At 40.8% G+C, this 19,920-nt stretch overlaps 1 protein-coding gene across 3 annotated transcripts in view; it reads left to right on the top strand.

The window, feature by feature from the left end:
• Positions 1 to 19,920, top strand: part of oxr1a (oxidation resistance 1a) — a 246,778-nt gene that overhangs the window by 202,650 nt on the left and 24,208 nt on the right. For all 3 annotated transcript variants that reach the window (XM_061820573.1, XM_061820571.1, XM_061820572.1), the window contains 3 exons: positions 11,358 to 11,507; positions 15,259 to 15,443; positions 16,537 to 17,201. In XM_061820573.1, the coding sequence (XP_061676557.1) occupies positions 11,358 to 11,507; positions 15,259 to 15,443; positions 16,537 to 17,201 (1,000 nt within the window). The remainder of the gene's footprint in view (positions 1 to 11,357; positions 11,508 to 15,258; positions 15,444 to 16,536; positions 17,202 to 19,920) is intronic.

The following is a 19,920-nucleotide window of genomic DNA, read 5'->3' as shown; positions in this document are numbered from 1 at the left end:
GATTCTTTTCAATTGGTAAACACATCGGCCACTATATATTATTTCTTACAACTGGTCAGCTGGGGTTACTGACATGCTGACCTAATACCTCGGCTGGTTTCTGTGTGTGTCAAGTGCTTTGTCCGTCCAGTCGCCATTTATCTCATCCCATTAAGGGTTAACAATTACCTGGAAACTATTGCAAGGCTGTAATTTAGCAGTCTTGCATCACAGTGTGCGAGTTGAAATTTGCATTTTGCATCTCAAAAAAATACATTGAAAAGCAGAACTGCGAAACGTAGTTTAATCACCGAGACGGTAACGGAAACTGTGTGACACAACGTGCTTGCGTCACATGCGTGGGAAGTAGAATTCCGAAGTGAAGCTATTTGGTTGGATCAGCAGGAAGATGCAATGCAATTGAGAGAAGAAAAGAAGACACGGTAACAATGTGGGAGCATTTCATAGTGAAATGCAAGGCGGGCAGCCGTCAGTTATAACAAGGACCCTTTTCTCCGCTGAAGACGCCGCATCACAGGACCTGAGAGACAAAGGTAGCTCCAATCACAGACTAACATAATGATATCCTTGTAGAGCGTCACTGTTAATTTTGAGTACAGTTGATTGTGTGGCTCTGCTTATTACGAAGCTGACAACTAAGTGTGCGACCATTTAACAATGATAAAATTACTCCCGGGCACTTTTGCAAAGTGTAGTCACTGTGTGACCCCTGGACAGTATAGTTTACTCCCATCTGTTAATCTGTAGATAGCAAAACTATGAGTCAAATAGGTGAAAAACTTGGCATACTGTATGTTGCCAGAGAGGAATAGAAGTCAAGTAAATCACATACCCAATCAGAGGAGGATTTTAGTGAAGTCAGATGTTGGAAGTGTTTGTCTTGTCTCAAGGGTTAATTTTAATTTGAACAAATTGTAAATTTCCAAAACCTGAAGAATAAAGAAAGAATGTTTATTCCTAGTCATCTGCATACACATGAACCTAATGTATTACTGTATGTCACGCAATGATACAATACTGCTGAAGTGAAGATACCCAAAGGTTGTTCGTTTTTTTTAATTAATCTTATGCACAAAAATTTAAGAAGTAAAAACTGTTGATTAGATTAAAAAAAGGAAACCAATTGGGCTTATGTCATTCCATGAAAGTTCAAATTTTTCTCTTTTGATAATGTAGAGGCTCTTCATTCATTCATTCATTCATCTTTACTACTTATCCTCACCAAGGTAATGGACACGCTGGAGCCCATCCCAGCTGACTCCAGGCAATAGGTGGGGTACACCTTGAACTGGTCACCAGCCAATCACAGGCACACAGAAACAAACAACTATTCACAGTCACATTCGCGGACAATTTAGATTCTTCAATCTACCTAACTTGCATGTTTTGGGGACATGGGAGGAAACCGGAGTACCTGGAGAAAACCCACATAGGCAAATGTGCTAAACAGTCATCCACAGTGCTGCACAATTCCTCTTTAACGAAACAAAAATATAGTTTATCCAAAAACAGATTGTTTAATTCTATTTTTCTTTTAGGATACTCCAGTATGAAAATATTTGTTCAATGCAGCCCTACATTCACCTCTCTCGTTATATTGTCGTATCTTAATTTTTTAAGAAAACCCTTGGTTTAGGTCCTTGTGAAATTAACCTGGGGCAAAAAATGCTCCTCAAAATTAGAAATTTCCTCCTCAAATGAATAAATTATTCCCAAAACTGTTCCTCAAAGAAGGAAAATTGTTTCAAACCATGTGTTACAGTCACCTTCGGGTCCAGGACTGAAAGACTTTTTTTTTCTTCAATAACAAATGCCTTTTTTGGTTCTTTGTTAGCTATAAAACCTGGAGTGAACCATCTCTTAGGGTAGTCTGCCATCAAAGATCACTTGTCTCCCATGAGCTCCTCCTTTTTGCTGTTCACAATGCAAAAGGATAGTCTTTTTTCCCATCTTTGTATCAAAAAATGGGCACTGTTGTCTCCACCATCACTGTCTCCTCCACTGCTCAACTTGAGTTTTGACACTTTCCCAGTATGTCCGTTCCTCCATTTGTATCTTTTTGTGGTCTCAACTGTGTTAATTTCTCAGTGGCTTTGAAAAGGAAAATACAACCTGTTGAGTTACAACATATCTATTTGGGTCATCCCTATATCAGAACAGGAGCACATTCTGCAGCTCTCAATAGGGTATGGGGGTGGGACAGACTGAACAACTGTAAATGCTAAGAAATTACAACTTAAAATAATCCCATGTCAGATAGTTAGACCAACCGATAAATGGTAGAGCTTGCTCTCCTATGAGCAGCAATTATTCCACGCTAAGGAAGTGTACTTGAAAAAGAAAGTGTTTCTCCATTTGATGGTTTGTGTGTTTGTCAGTCGAAGCATTCGTATGATTTCAGGAAGAAACTTAATAACCTCACTAATTTCTGTTACTCCTCCCACATTTTAATTATAAGGCTTTTGGGCCGTGCTGTTTATAATAATCTGTTGCTTTAAAATGTGTAGTACAGGTGCAACCAGCAAAAATCATACAATGCAAACGAATTCAACTGCTCTACAAAATAATTTTCAGATGCATTTTATTTAGTTGTCAGTGTAAAAATAGTCGCATCTGACAGCAGTGGTTTCGGAGATCCTATTTGGTATTAAAATTCCTTGAATATGTTTAGATAATCCACGTGAATGCTAAGTGATTCAGCACTACAAGTGAACACTTGTAGTCAGTGTTGTGCCGTTGAGTAGCCCTCGTGGACTTTGTCATGCACAAACACGCAAGCTCAATGTGGGTGTGTTGTTCATGATGATTTTTCATTTATTAATCATTTCATCCATCATGTATTCATCCTTTTATTAAAGAGGGTTGTCATCTTGTGCAAGACAGACAAACAGAAGTTTAGCTTTATGCCAAAAATCAGGAAGGTTGCGCTATTTTCGGGCTGTACGAATGTCTGAAAGTTGCTGTCACACGCACAACACTAGTCACTTAAACTTACTTCTGGATGTCATTCCATCCATTTTCTTCTGCTTATCTAAGGTCGGGTTGCGGAGGCTGTAACTTTATCAGGGAATCCCAGACTTTCCTCTCTACAAGCCACTTCCTCCAGCTCTTCCAAGGGGGATTTCCCAAGCAAGCCGACAGACATAAGTCCATTCTACATCTGAAAAATTCCTCTTTAAGTGTTTGAATTTGGAATACAATCCATATAAAAAAAGACATATTTTTTTATTTAAACAGCCTGTGGAATTGGCTCTCTGTAAATCTCCTCTAAGCACCAATTTATTAAGTGCGCCTGAGAGCATAGTGCATTGCCAAAGGGTTTCTCAGAAAACAGCTAACATTGAGATTCTAAATGTTTAGTCCACTTTGTAAATGTTTGAGTTTGTGAAAGCTAACATTTAAATAGTTGAAACGGAGAGGAAATGATCACGTTTTTGTTCGTGAAAAATTTTCACATCAAATGATGAATATGAGACAAGTACTGCAGATGCTCTGCCTTTTTTCCCCCTCAGCTTTTAACCCTGCGGCTTCAACAATGCAACATGTTTATTTACAGATTTTTTTTTTTCTTGATCCCAGGAGGACCATGTTTGTACTTACTGTTCATGAATTTTATTTTTCAATTAACTTTTGTAGTCAAGTTGTACAGATGTTGAAGCATTCAGATGAGTGGTCAAGTTCTCTGCTCATGCACAACCCCTCATCAAGCTAATGCCTATGATGGAGCCTTCAAGTTGAAGGAAGTAGATCTGTTCACTGAAAAAGCCAATCAAGCATCTGAATCATAATTCATTTATTTTTATCACCCATATTATACTGTGACATTACAGGTATTTTGCTTCTGTATTACTTTGTGCTCTCTCTACTTTGATATTATTCTCTACAGTTTATGGTTTTTGTTTCAGTTCTCCAAATAAGAGACAAAAGAACTGATTTAAATCTTTGCACACAAAAAAATGTGAAAATAAATTGTTCATGTAAACAGTTTTGTACCTTTGTACCCATTCAATGAACAAACCATTCATGAAATACTGTCTTACAGTAGTTCATATTTTGTGTGAATGTGAAATGAACTTAGTTCATTTCTGCCTGATGAACAAAATTGAACACGCTCATTCTGGGTACAAACATAGGGTGATCTTCAAGAGCAGAGGTAGAAGCATGCAGGTGGATTATCTTGTGCAGACGATATAATCTAAAGGTTACTGACTGTAAGGTAGTGGTAGGGGAGAGTGTAGCTCAACAGCATAAGATGGTGGTGTGTAGGATGACTCTGGTGGTGGGGAGGAGGATCAAGAAGACAAAGGTAGAACAGAGAACCATGTGGTGGAAGCTGAGAAAGGAAGAATGCTGTGCGGCCTTTCAGAAAGGGGTTGAGACAGGCTCTCACTGGCTAGGAGGAACTCCTGGAAGCTGGACTAAAACAGCCAAGGTGATCAGAGTGACAGGCAAGAGAGTACTTGCGGTGTCTTCTGGTAGGAAAGGGGAGAAGGAGACTTGGTGGTGGAACCCCAAGATACAGGAAGTTATGCAAGGAAAGAGATTAGCGGAAAAAAAATTAGGACACTCAGAGGACTGAGTAGAGGTGAAAGGAATACATTGAAATGCGACTTAGGGCAAAGGTAGAGGTGGTGAACGCTAAACAAGCGGCATATGATGACATGTACACCAGGTTGGACACAAAAGGAGAAAAGGTTGGCCAGACAGGGGTAGAGATGGGAAGGATGTGCAGCAAGTCAGGGTGATTAAAGATAGAGATGGAAATGTGTTGACTGTTGCCAGTAGAGTGCTTAATAGATGGAAAGAATACTATGACGAGTTGATGAATGAAGAAAGTGGGAGAGAGGAAAGTGTAGAAGAGGCAAGTGTGAAGGACCAGGAAGTGGCAATGATTAATAAGGGGGAAGTTAGAAAACGGAAAGGCAGTTGGTCCTGATGACATTCCTGTGGAGGTATGGAACCAATCAGGAGAGGTGGCTATGGAGTTTTTGACCAACTTATTCAACAGAATACTAGCGGACAAGAAGATGCTTGATGAATTCACGAAAAGTATGCTAGTTCCCATTTTAGGAACAAAGGTGATTTGCAGAGCTGTGGAAACTACAGAGGAATAAAGTTGATGAGCCACACAATGGGAAAGAGTAGTGGAGGCTAGACTCAGGACAGAAGTATCTGTGAGCAACAGTATGGTTTCAAGCCAAGAAAGAGTATCACAGATGCATTATTTACCTTGAGAATGCTCGTGGAAAACTACAGAGAAGGTCAGAAGGAGCTACATTATGTCTTTGTAGATCTAGAGAAATGCTATGACAGAATACCAAAGGAGCAACTGTGGTACTGCATGCGTAAATCTGGTGTGGCGGAGAATTTTGTCAGAATAGTACAGGACATGTATGAAGGCAGCAGAACAGTGGTGAGGTGTGCCGTAGGTGTGACAGAAAAATTTAAGGTGGAGCTGGGACAGCGTCAGGCATCAGCTCTGAGCCCTTTCCTGTTTGCTGTGGTAATGGATAAGCTGACAGTTTGATAGATTGGAATCTCCTTGGACCGTGATGTTCGGAGATTACATTGTGATCTTTAGTGAAAGTAGGGAGCAGGTGAAGGAACAATTACAAAGATAGAGGCATGCGCTGGGAAGGAGAGGAATGAAGATGAGCCGAAGTAAAACCAAATACTGTATATGTGTGTGAATGAGAGGAGCGAAGAGTGAGGCTCCAGGGAGAAGAGATGCCGAGGGAGGACAACTTCATATACAGTGAAGAAAATAAGTATTTGTACACCCTGCTATATTGGAGGTTCTCCCACTTAGAAATCATGGAGGGGTCTGAAATTTTCATCGTAGTTCCACTGTGAGAGAGAGATAATCTAAAAAGAAAAATCCAGAAATCACAATGTATGATTTTTTATTTTAACGATTTGTGTGATACAGCTGCAAATAAGTATTTGAACACCTGTCAATCAGCTAGAATTCTGACCCTCAAAGACCTGTTAGTCTGCCTTTAAAAGTCCACCTCCACTCCATGTATTATCCTGAATCAGTTGCACTTGTATGAGGTCGTTGGCTGCATAAAGACACCTGTCCACCCCATACAATCAGTAAGACTCAAACTAGTAACATGGCCAAGACCAAAGAGCTGTCCAAAGATACTAGAGACAAAATTGTACAACTCCACATGGCTGGAAAGGGCTAGGGAGAAATTGCCAAGCAGCTTGGTGAAAAAAGGTCCACTGTTGCAGGAATCATTTGAAAATGGAAGAAACTAAACATGACGGTCAATCTCAATCGGAGTGGAGCCCCATGCAAAATATCACCTCGTGGGGTCTCAATGATCCTTAGAAAGGTGAGGAATCAGACCCAGGACTAAATGACAAGACTTGGTCAATGACCTCAAAAGAGCTCGGACCATCGTTTCCAAGATGACTGTTGATAATACACTAAGACGTCATGGTTCGAAATCATGCATGGCAAGGTTCTCCTGCTTAAACCAGCACATGTCAAGGCCCGTCTTAACTTTGCCAATGACCATTTGGATGATACAGAGGAGTCATGGGAGAACGTTTTGTGGTCAGATGAGGCCAAAATGGAACTTTTTGGTCATAATTCCACTAACTGTGTTTGGAGGAAGACAGATGATGAGTTCCATCCCAAGAACACCATCCCTACTGTAAAGCATGGGGGTGGTAGCATCATGCTTTGGAGGTGTTTTTCTGGACACAGGACAGGACCACTGCACTGTATTAAGGAGAGGATGACCACGGCCATGTATTGTGAGATTTTGGGGAACAACCTCTTTCCCTCAGTCAGAGCATTGAAGATGGGTTGTGGCTGGGTCTTTCAACAGGACAATGACCCGAAGCACACAGCCAGGAAAACCAAGGAGTGGCTCCATAAGAAGCATACCAAGGTTCTGGTGTGGCCCAACCAGTCTAAAGACCTAAACCCTATAGAAAATCTTTGGAGGGAGTCAAAACTCTGTATTTCTTTGCGACAGACAGCAACTTGTCTGATTTAGAGAAGGTCTGTGTGGAAGAGTGGGCCAAAATCCCTCCTGCAGTGTGTGCAAACCTAGTGAACAACTACAGGAAACGTTTGACCTCTGTATTGGCAAACAAAGGCTACTGTACCAAATATTAAAATTGGTTTTCTCAGGTGTTCATATACTTATTTGCAGCTGTATCACACAAATAAAACGTTAAAAAAATCATACAATGTGATTTCTGGGTTTTTCTTTTTAGACTATCTCTCTCACTGTGGACATACACCTACGATGAAAATGTCAGACCCCTCCATGATTTCTAAGTGGGAGAACTTGCAATATTCCAGGGTGTTCAAATACTTATTTTCTTCACTGTACTTGGGGTCAACAGTTCAGAGGAATGGTGAGTGGTAAGGAAGTGAAGAAACTAGTCCAAGCAAGTTGGAACAGCTGGCAAAAGGTGTCTGCCGTGTTATGTGACAGAGTTTCTGCTTGGATGAAGGGCAAAGTTCATAAAACTGTGGTGAGGCCGGCCATGATGTACGGATTCGAGATGGTGGCACTGAAGAGACAACAGGAAGCAGAGCTGGAGGTGGCGGAAATGAAGATGTTGCGGTTCTTTTTAGGATTTAGCTGGTTGAATAGGATTAGAAATTAGCTCATGAGAGGGACTGCCAAAATAGATGTGTTGGATACAATGGCCCAGAGAGTAGACTTCGATGATTTGGACATGTCCAAAGGCAAGAGAGTGAGTATATTGGTAGAAGGTTGCTGAGGATGGAACTGCCAGGCAAAAGAGCGCGAGGAAGACCAAAGAGAAGGTTGATGGATGTTGTGAGGGAAGACATAAGGGCAGTTGGTGTTAGAGAGGAAGATGTAGGAAATACTGTAGGTGCACATGGAAAAAGATGACACAATGTGGTGACCCCAAACAGGAAAAGCCAAAATTAAAAGGAGAAGAAAAAGATGGATGAATGGAGTATCCATCCATCCATCCATCCATCCATTTTCTTAGCTGCTTATCCTCACGAGGTTTCAGTGGAGTGCTGGAGCCTTTCCCAGCTGTCAACGGGTAGGAGGCACGGGACACCCTGAACTGGTTGCAGGGCACATGGAGACAGAAAATAGTCACGCTCACAATCACACTTAGAGGCAATTTAGAGTGTCCAGTTGATGCATGTTTTTGGGATGTGGGAGGAAACTGGAGTGCCCGAAGAAAACTCACGCAGGAATGAATGTATTATACTTATCTGATTATATATTTGTTGAAAAACTATGTAGCAATATAGTAATTTAAAAAGGGGGGCAATACCTTTTCATAGCGCCGTACACACCTCTTCTGAGCTTTGTCTGGTTTAAATACAGAGGCCGTGAGTCTGTGTTGGTTAATCATGCCCATAAGCAAAGACATGTTTTGACATCTCCACAGGCCTTTTTCATCCCGGGTGTATTCTTAGTCATTTCTACTTTCAATGATTTTTTTTTTCTGCTGTCATGTGTGTCTGTCACATTTTAAATCTTGGGTGTGATGTGGAATAATTTGCTCCCTTTTATATATAACCTTTGAGCTTGAATGAGTCATTGGTAAGTGACTTCATCATGAAGTGGAGCCAAGAATTGCAGTTGTGTAGGTGAGATGAGTTTACTATAAGTGGGTGACAAGTCAGTCAAACAGACAAATTCCCACAGTTCTCAATTTAGGTGTAGTTGTCTTTGTAGGATTTGAATAGATTTATTTTTCTTTTAAACACTGTTCACAGAAAACTTGTGGTAGTTCTATATGGTGCCCAGTCTTCCACTGGCTGCCATTATGGCATCACATTAGTGCCACAATTACATTACGAAACTGGAAATATTGAGCACTTGTGCATATTTCGCACACGAAAAACATTTTTGTGCATCAAACCATGATTTTTATAAGAATTCAATATTATATTTTGTCTGAATGTTATATTTTTCCACAGTTTTTCTCCCTCAACGGTATTTTTTTTCCACACTTGTACTTTGCCTTGCTTCTTCTCAACACTGCCCCTTGCACTTGTGATTCCTGACACCTTTCCAAATGTAACATACTAACATACAGGGTTCGCCTATGTGGAGTTTGCATGTTCCCCCCGTGCCTGTGTGGGTTTTCTCCGGGTACTCCAGTTTCCTCCCAGATCACAAAAACATGCATGGTAGGTTGTTTTAAGACTCTAAATCACCCATTAGGTGTGAATATGTGTGCAAATGGTTTTCTGATTATATCGTCGTCTTCTCCTTTCAGCTTATCCCGTTAGGGGTCGCCACAGAGCGTCATCTTTTTCAATGTGTACCTATCTCCGGCATCCTCCTCTCTAACACTGCCTTCCCTCACAACATCCATCAACCTTCTCTTTGGTCTTCCTCTTTTTCCTGGCAACTCCATCCTAAGCACTCTTCTACCAATATACTCACGCTCTCGCATCTGGACATGTCCAAACCATTGAAGTCTGCTCTCTTGAACCTTGTCTCCAAAACATCTAACTTTGGCTTTCCCTCTAATGATCTTATTTCTAATCCTATCCAACCTGCTCACTCCTTGAGAGAACCTCAACATCTTCAAGGTTATCTGATTATATGTGGCCTGCAATTGTAATTTTTAATTTAATTGTAAGTCATTACTCCAACCTTTACCCCAAAGATAGCTTGGATAGGATCCAGCATGCCTGCGAACCTTGTGCGAATCCAGGGTATGAAAAAATGAATGAATGGATGGATATAATTCTGAGTTCTTACAAAAAAAAAACATTCTTGTGCACACACATCTCACTTTTGTGCTCAATATTTCCAGTTACAACTAAGTAATTGTTTCACAAATCTGACGGCATATGTCCTAGTCTGAGTTGCACTGTCTGTGTGGGTCAGTAGCTGCAGGCTTTTTGTCAAATGCACCAAGAGATAATGTGGGGGATTTGTGTGGGTTGGTGCCAGTGGAACAGCAGACAGTTGCTAACGCCTATGACTCTTCAGATCTTCTCTTCTGGCCGTTGATGCCCTCCGCTCCTGGTCCAAATCCCCCTCGACGAGAACTCTTACGCACTCCTTTCAGTCCTCCTTTTACATTTTGTTCATCACTCTGAGCACTCTCATTTTCTCATTCTGAATCTCTCACTCTTGCTCTCCAAACATCATCCGTTTGCTGTGTCTGATTTGTTACTTCCACCGAGGACATTAGGTTTTTCGTTAGATACACTGCCAGTTCTAAATACTATTGACGCACTAAAAGTTTTGAAATGTTTCAGCCGATAGTAGCCCATTAGCTCCAAGGTACATTCGCACATCCTTTGGGGAGTTCACTGGCCCAGTTGGGGGTAACGTTTGAATGTCATCATTGACCCGTTAAGCATCTTGTCCGTCAGTCTCCCCAATTTTAATGTATGACACTCCACCACATGTGGACATGGTCAAGTCGAGCACCTTGTAGCCTTAGTAGTATGGTAGGTTGTGGGTCTTCACATTTCACTTGTCTTGACTCCTGCCCCACACCCCACCCCGCGGTTGTTCGGTGCAAGGAGATGGGGATATACCCCGCCTTGGATCCTCACCTTGCTGTATCGTTTCTGGGGCTCTCCATCAGTTAATCCATCTAGTTATGTTCTCATATATCTAACTTTTTTCCTTTTTTTTTTTTTTGGCAAACTAGATAGATGGAAAAACGCAATGCAGCCCCTACTCCATATTGAGAAATTAATTTATTTATTATTTTATTCATTAATTCATCTGATTGGTCTAAGGGTGGTGGTGACATCATTGGAAACCTATCCATTGCCAATCTGTCACTTTCCAGTTTTTGGGGAGTATTCTTCGAAACACTTGTTTCGTTCTTCATTTCCATCCTCCAAATGGTGTCATTGGGCTACTAGTTCCAACAGACGGTTGTGCTGGAATGCATAATTACTGTTCCATGTCATCAATAAAAATATAGCAACAGTTATTGCTTCCAATTTGTGTCAAGATGTAGTGTAACTGTATATACGTAAAGACAATCATCTTTTCTTTATTGCAACAGCTGTAATCATGAGAAATTACACTTGCAATGTTTCAAATGCTTGATACATAGTTAATATATTTGGAGATTCAATTGCATTAGTTTGTCCAAATAACACACAAATTAGTTACACCACGTGTTTTCAAGTGGAACAAACTTTCCATGTTTTTCAGTGTGTATTATCGTATTAATTTATTTTGTGAATGATTTTTTTTTTGTTTTTTTTTAACCAGGATTCAATTTTTTCGGACATTTGCCCTCACTTGCGAATTCAATTGGTTATACCTAGTTCACTAATAACTCAAATGCCTTCTTTTCTCTTTCTACCCATAAATCCACCGATGTGCTTCCTCCACTCACACTGCTCACAGGATTCAGATGGGATCTCCAGACCAGAGGCAGTTCCCCCGCTGTTTTCTGCCCTACGTCAATCTCGAGTGGTGTCATCCACATCTGAGGAGGAAGAGGCCCTTACAGAGAAGTTCCTTAAGATCAACTGCAAGTACATAACTGATGGAAAGGTAAGACGTATTGATGTTAAACAAAGATACAAAAATTTAAAAATTTCAGGACTAAACCCTAAGCGCTTTACTTTTACATCCATTTTTGTAAAGAAACAAAAGAAAAATAGAGCCGCAGCCAATGTGTTCCCTCTTATTTTTTTTTTTTTTTAAATGTCTGAGCAAACACATTAAGCCCCTGACCCGTCCCTTTGACCACTGTGAACAACATCAGACATGTGCACTGTGGTCAAGTCAGTGTCATCCATTGAAGTTACATGGCTTATGAAAAGATGCAGACAACAGCATTTAAATTTCCTGCCACAACACTTTTATTCATACCAATTTTGTCTTTGCAAACGTATGAAAATGTCAACAAATTTCTGTACTTTTAACTACAGAAAAAAATGCATTGCTAACCAAACAAAGACAACTATGTACTATAAATTTGAAAGCCCGCTGAGAAATGTATTTTTTTATTCAGATTCATATCCGTCTTTCTTGGTGTAAAACTGAATTATTGCCTACACGCCCTACACAATATCTTTAGCAGTGTATGCTGGAAGCAGAATGATGCAAACTAGCTTTTTGTGCACTGTATTGTCTGTGCTTTCATTCAGGATGTGTGTGCCAAGGTAGAATTTTAACATAACACACATTCTGCACTATTGATTGATTGATTGAGTTAAAGAAATCTGAGGTATAATCTTTGTTTTGACAGCTTTTTGGTATACTCAGGTACTTTGCCATGTGATTGTGAATTTGTTAAACTTCTGGGATAGGCTCCATCACTCCCAAGACCCTTGTGAGGATAAGCAGCTTTGAAGATGGATGGATGTGTGGATGAATGAAAGCAGAGATGCATTCATGTTGATGGGTAGAAGAATATTGTCAGAAAATATCAACTTGCTCTGGGTTTGATTTGTTTACCAGTGTCAGCTTGTTCCTCCTGTCTGTCTTTGCCGTTCTACCCCAGCAAGGTACCGATCCCCATCTTTCATATTCATACAATTTTGCTTTCAAATGACTTGTGTTGAATGTGACGCTTGAGATAGTCTATCTTATGTGGAAGTAAATATGTGCCACCAGGATTTGAATTTTGAATTGCCACAGAAAACAGGATTTGAATTTGAAATGTAAATTGATCACATTTTCAATAGTTGTATTTCAGTGTAAGTTTTCAATGTTAACACTTCAACTGGCTACAATTCGCTGTCTGACATTCAACTGACAACAATTCGCCGTCTAAAATTCACCGTCTGTGCCACCAGGCAGGGTTACTTCAGGTCAGAACCGAACACCCAGCCATTCGCAGTTACGCTTTCTTCGTCACGTGACGTCACATACTAAGAAGGTTCAAATTTGCCCTCATCTGACCACAGTGTATTCTTCCAGTATTTAACTGACTTGTCCAAATGTTGTTCAGCAAACTTTAAGTGATTTTTGTAATGGGGTCTTGCAGGGTGAGCGTGCATATAGGCCATGGCAGTGGAGTACGTTACTCACTGTTTACCTTGTGACAACAGTACCTGATAAGTTCCAGGTCTTTTTAAAACTCTCCACAGGTGGTCATTGGTTCTTGGACATTTTTCTTTGCATTACTCTATCGGAAATCTTGTGTGGGAGGACCTGAGACAAATTTATGGTGGTATGATTGGCTTTCCACTTACATATTATGGCCTCAACCCTGCTGCAACCAACATTTCGCAACAATATTTTGGGGATGGTTGAGACAGCTTTGTGCTTTTACACAACATAAGATGTGTCTTGACTCACACATTGGGAATGAAACCTTTTTGTAAACCATCATTTAAGACTGAAACAGCTGAGATTCATGTGCACTGACAAGTGCCTAGATTGCGGTTTGATTCTTGATCAATTTTAGGTGGTGTCTTGGCTTTTCATGCCTTTTTACACTTCCCTTCCTTCATGTGGTCAATACCTTTCCCCTGTGTCATTTCATACTATTACACACAACTTATTTTGTGTTCTTATTTGTACTTTCATTGTATGTATAGATTACTCGGGTCGTTTCCAACATATTATTTCAGTCACTATATTTTTAAGGTGGAAGAAGACAGATTTTGAGAGAGAGAGAGAGAGAGAGAGAGAGAGAGAGAGAGAGAGAGAGAGAGAGAGAGAGAGAGAGAGAGAGAGAAGAGAGAGAGAGGAGAGAGAGAGAGAGAGAGAAGAGAGAGAGAGAGAGAGAGAGAGAGAGAGAGAGAGAGAGAGAGAGAGAGAGAGAGAGAGGAGAGAGAGAGAGAGAGAGAGAAGAGAGAGAGAGAGAGAGAGAGGTCTCAGGTTTTTAACTTCAGTGGATCAAGAGATGGAATAGCTCCAATTTCCAAAACAAGTTTGTAGGAGACACAACCACAAGCTCAGTCTTGTTACTGTTGCGTTTTAGGTTTGATGACATCTCGGTTTTTATGTCACAGATGCAGTTGACAAGGGCTTTGGGAAAGATGATTTGGTGGAAAGAGATAAATGGGTGTCACCAGCGTAGTAGTGGAAATTGAGGTTCTCATGATGGACAATTTGTCCAAGTGGGAGCTTGTAGACAGTGAAGAGAGTTGGTCTAAGCACAGACCCTTGAGGAACACAATGACTTATTGATGCTGAGGTTAAGTTATAGCCATCTATGGGGACAAACCGTTGCTGGTGGTAGACAGTGGTGAACCAAGAGTTGGCCAATGTACATTTCTGTTTACCTTGCACAAAGTCAACCAAACACTGGCTAATTTAGCCATATCCCTTCCCACACACAGGCGGAGATCCTACTGCATTATTATTTGTAAACACACCAAACTGCCTAATTACAGTAGTAAATTAATGTAGTGGCACAGCACGTCACAGAAGCAAACACAAATTTCCCACAGCCCCCACGTCGACACCTGTATTATTATTTTCACATTGTTATTATACAGTAATGCCTGTAACACTGTTAGGCAACATTCATCTGCACCAACATTTCATATCTGCTTTACTTTTAGCTCTCACGCGATAGTGCTTTGGCCATAGTGTCAAAGTTGTTCTTTTACTCTAGAACTTCATCCAGCCAGGCTGCCAAGTCACTGGCTCAGAAACTGGTTTTGTGTGTGGTTATTTTGTTAATTACCCTCATTGTTACATAACATTAGGGCGGATTTGCTGAATTGTTTGCTCACAGCCAAATTTTAAAAACTAGGCAGATAACTTCAGGTTTACTTTGTTTCCATTCACAGACACTGATTGGTGGGCAGGCACTCAGGAAACCAAACTATATGTAGACAAACACTAAAGGCCAACTTTTCATAATACAGTGTGTGTCCCCTGTAAAGGCACCAACCTGTCATTATTTGAATGAATTATATAGACTTCAGCCATCATCTGTCCATCACTGGATGCCTGTAAGCATGATTGTATTGAGATGGCGTTCCTGGACAAATACATACAACCATCAACGGTGTTGAACCATTGCTGATTCACTTTAGGCTTCCAAATGAATTCATTTAACTGGTTGACACCAGCAGTCAGTAGCTTCTACTTGATTTACAACAGTAGTGGTTTCAAGTTATGTTACAATGGGGTTTGATTATCCTGTGTTCCATAAAATCTCAACTGTTACTTTCTATGTATTGAAACATTTAGATATGATTGCGCCCTGTGAAAGTGAGGCTACGCTTTTCTGTCTGAAGCAGCAGGACACAGAAAACAGCGTTGGATAATAGAAGCATAACCCCCATCTTGAAACAGCATACCAATCCCTCTCTTTCTTTCTTTTGTTTCGTTTCAGGGTTCAGTAAGTGGGGTGTTGCTGGTGACACCCAACAACATCATGTTTGATCCTCATCGGATGGACCCTCTGGTTCAGGCCCATGGGTGCGAGGAGTATGGTATCATGTGTCCTCTGGAAGAGGTCCAATCTGCTGCCATCTTTAAAGAGGTCACTGACCCAAAAATCAGAGAGGCTGTGCCTGAGTAAGAGAGCTAATAGACGCAATCTGAATCGATTATACGAGGAAGAAGATGTGCATGCACTCAGTGGCTTCCTTCTGCTAATTTAATTGCTTTTCTTCCCTCGGGAATGATTATTATTTTATTTCCCAAGTTTTCTAAAGGACATCTTTAAACAATTTCTGAGGTAGCGTGGATCGAATGTTAATTTTCTCTATTACTTATTTTTTCTTCAAAATCTGCTGGCATTTATCTTCATCAGAGCAAAAGGCTTGCTCATAATAACGTGCGTGATGTGAATGCGGTGAAAGGTCATCTTTTTAAATGGATTTGCTATACATCTCACCTGTTTTTTTTTGCAAGGTCTAAATTAAAAGATGCATCTATCCAAACTAATTCGGCCCCTAAAATGTGACAGTGCTTATTCTGATGGTTTCACACCACCCCCCATCTCAGACCTGCTTGGAAATATAGCTAAATTCTTCTAATGAGTGCAGTTCTCTAGCTGCACCCATGGTCTGATTGCATCACCAACCCATTGACAGTTTAATTTTTTTCCCATGTTTACCAAAATAAGAATGAAAATGCAATTATACCAGGGTTAATGAAGTATGTCTTCACCTTCCTACGGTGTGGTTGCTGCTCTGTATCCGGAAGGAATTAGCTACCTCTGTGGAATCATTTGTTTCCTCCCACAGAATCGTCTGTTTCTCTTTTGCGTCAGTTGGATTGTTTTTAAGTTACAAGCCTGTCTGACCCTGATTTATGCAAGGATAAATAGTGTTGGAGCCTTTTAGTGTCTTTTTTCTTTTTTGGGGGTGTGGGTGGTTTCCTTTGCTGGCAGCATGGTCTAACCAGTGCCGCATTTCGCTTGTTGGGAGTTGCTCCCCCATGGAGCAGTTATTGTACTGGCAATCTGTCTCTTTCACTCTCACTCCTTTTATACATAGTGTGATTCTGTCCAGTATGACAAAGCTAAGTGTACTGGATTCATAGATGCTTTGAAAAACTACAGGACTACACTGCTGCTGGGTGGACAAAAACATCTTTAGTCACAAGTGTCTTATTTCTTGATGGTGGATAGAATTTCTTATCTCATTTTACACTGTCTTTCCAGTGACCTGGAACCTCTGCCATCAGAGAGACATCCTTCCCATCAGAAGGACTCAGAGCAGCTCCTGCGGGAGCCCGGGGCCAATGACAGTGGCAACACTGCCCCACGCAGCACAGAGGGCTCAATTTCAGAAGATGTCTTCACAGAGTCTGAGCTGTCTCCCATAAGGGAGGAAGAGCAAGTATCCAGTGGGGATGTTTGTCTGGATAAGTCCTCTGGCGCCTCTACAGAGTCTGTGCAAACTGTGACACAGGAGGAGCCTACTGGCTCACAGACCCTAGGCAGTGCCCGCAGGTCAGTCAGTCATCCTGAGGAGCTTCCAGTGGCGAAGGCCTCCATCACAGCAGTGGACAATCCTCCAGACACTACTGCCAAAAAGAATATTGAGTCACCTTTGGGATCCAAACAGCACAGTGAAGAGAAGCCACCAAGCACATCCACTACCAGCACCACAACTAGCCAGGCCCAGCGCCACAGCAGCACCGCTCGTCCAGGGTCTGAAAGTGCACCTACCCCACTTGCCACAGAGACTCTTTCTGTCATAGCCAGTCTATTGGAAGATGCCAACAAGGGGACTGAAGTCTCCAAAACAGACTCTATGCAACAAGTGACAGAGGAGAACTATGATGTAGAACAGGGGCAAAAGGCCAACACACCGAATTCACAGGGTAAACATCTCTTCTCTCACCCCCCCCCCCCCCCCAAGAAAAAAAAAATACCTGAAGTGTGATGCAGAGTTACTCTTTAAGTCTCTACGTGATTTTTTTCTTTTTCTGGGGTGGACTGTTGATTCTTTTTGAATGTGCGATGAAAATGTTTTGAATGCACCTTTTTGTCCTAATCAGCAATAGGGACTTTTGGTGTTTTTTGCCATTTCTTTTGCACTCTGGTGATATTAATTAATATTGGTGTTTGGGGATGTTAATTTGGTAAACATAGACATCATAGTTTGTGTGCCTGTTGGTTGTGCAAATCAACCCCAGAATCAAAATCAATCCTCGGAATTACCAGAGAGCGAACACAGTCACAATTACAACGTCCATATACTTTCTGAGAAAGTAATCCAATTATTTACTTTTTTTTTATTTCTTGTGCACATATTTTCAATTAATTTATATTGACCACTGGGCAAAGCCTGTAAACATCCACTACAGTACTTAAATCAGTAGAATAAAGCAAATTATAATACATGTAGTATTTTACATTGATAGTTCTATCATTTGCAAAAGAAAAATATTGTGTTGAGAGCAATTTAGTTTATTATATGGTTTTAATAATTTTATAATCATTCAAACATTTGTATTAAACCATGCCATGAAAAACAAAAGTCATACAACCAAAGTGCATAACTTAATGGACAATATTCATAAGGCTTTTAACTTTGGATGGAAGTTTGACCCCAGATCTTCTTGAGACATTGCCCAGTCATGATAGTAGGTAGCAGGCACCACCAGAGAGGGATTGGATAAGGGAAGGATGCAGTTTTTATTTCACTTCTACCTTCGTGGAGCTACTTGTGTTATTGCATCAGATTGGTCCTGGTCAATTTGATGAGGCATAGCTAGTGTATTGTTTTCCATCCAGTGTGTGTGTGTGTGTGTGTGTGTGGTGTGTGTGTGTGTGTGTTGTGTGTGTGTGTGTGTGTGTGCGTGCGATACATGCTGAAATGGGACACTACTTTCATTTAATTTATTCTGATGAAACTGTGAACTGGTGTAACTTAATATGTCTGCTTGAGGAAAAAAATCACAAATAATCTATGCCACGATGGAGCAGAGCCTCACGGTGACTCAGTTGGTGCTGTATCACCCTCTTTAGCTGTATGGTGCTCAACAGAGATCTTAACAATTTTTTCCTTGCTAAGTAGAAACAAACCAAGACAGCAGCAGGAATTTTTTTTTTAATTTTCACTCTGCCTTGCAATTATACTCTAAAAGCAGTTTACAGTTTAATGACATATTGAGTGGGGCAAAAAAACCACCAGTTGTGGCAGTCCTCCCACTTAAAAAGATGAGAGATCTGTAATTTTCATCATAGGTGTTCTTCGCCAATGAGAGGCAAAATGAAAAGGGAAAAAAAATCCAGAAAATTACGTTGTCTGATTTTTAAAGAATGTATTTTCAAATGATAGTGGAAAAACAGGCAAGATTTCTGGCTCTCACAGACCTTTTCTGTCCTCCACTCGTTACCTGTATTAATGACACCTGTTTGAACTCATCAGGATTAAGGACACTGGTCCACAACCTCAGTCAAATTTCATACTCCACTATGGCCAAGACTAACAATCTGGCAAAGGAAACCAGAAATAAAGTTATAGACCTGCACAAGGCTAAGATGACTGAGTCAGCAATAAGTAAGTTGCTTGGTGTAACGAAATCAACTGTGGGACCAATTATGAGAAAATGGAAGACATACAAGACCACTGATAATCTCCCTCGATCTGGGGCTCCACACAAGATCTCACAAGGGTCAAAATGATCACAAGAACAATGAGCAAAAATTACAGAAACACACAGGGGAAACCTAGTGAATGACCTTCAGAGCGCTGGGATCAAAATAAAAAAAAGGCTACAATCAGTAATACGCTACGCCAGCGGGGATTCAAATCCTGCAGTGTCATACATGTCCCCCTGTTTTAGGCCTGTCTGAAGTTTGCCAAAGAACGTTTGGATGATGAGGATTGGGAGAATATTATTTGTTCAGATGAATCCAAAATATAACTTTGGTTAAAAGTCAATTTATTGTGTCTGGAGGAGAAATGATGTTGAGTTGTATCCTTACTGTGAAGCATGGGGGTAGGCCCATCATGCTTGCTGCTGTTTTTATGCAGGACGAGTGATCTGTCTAGAGGAAAGAATGAACTAGGCCATGTATTGTGAGACTTTAAGTGTAAACTTCTTTTTGTCAGCAAGGGCATTGAAGATGAAAGGTGGCTGGGTCTTTCACCATGGCAATGATCCCAAGCACACCACCTGGGCAAATAAGTAGTGGCTTCATAAGGAGGATTTCAAGGTACTGGAGTGCCGTAGCCAGTCTCCTGATCTCAACACCACATAAAATCTTTGGAGGGAGATGAAAGTTTGTGTTGCCCAGCGACAGCCCCAAAGCATCACTGCTCTAGAGGAGATGTGCATGGAGAACGGGTCAAAATACCAGCAACAGTGTGAAGACTTACAGAAAACGTTTGACCTGTCAGTGCCAACAAAGTGTATATAGTGATGTATTGAGATGAACTTTTGTTATTGACCAAATTCTCAGGTTCCACCATAATTTGCGATTAGCTTAAAAACCATTTTTTTAATAATTTTTTTTTTTCATACCTGATTTTGTCTCTCGTAGTTATGGTATAGCTATGTTGTAGACTACAGGCATCTCTCATCTTTATGA

This window comes from Syngnathoides biaculeatus, chromosome 5, assembly GCF_019802595.1.
Source record: "Syngnathoides biaculeatus isolate LvHL_M chromosome 5, ASM1980259v1, whole genome shotgun sequence".
NCBI lineage: Eukaryota > Metazoa > Chordata > Actinopteri > Syngnathiformes > Syngnathidae > Syngnathoides > Syngnathoides biaculeatus.
Note: the sequence above shows the minus strand (reverse complement) of the source record. Positions and strands in the feature narration are given on the sequence as shown.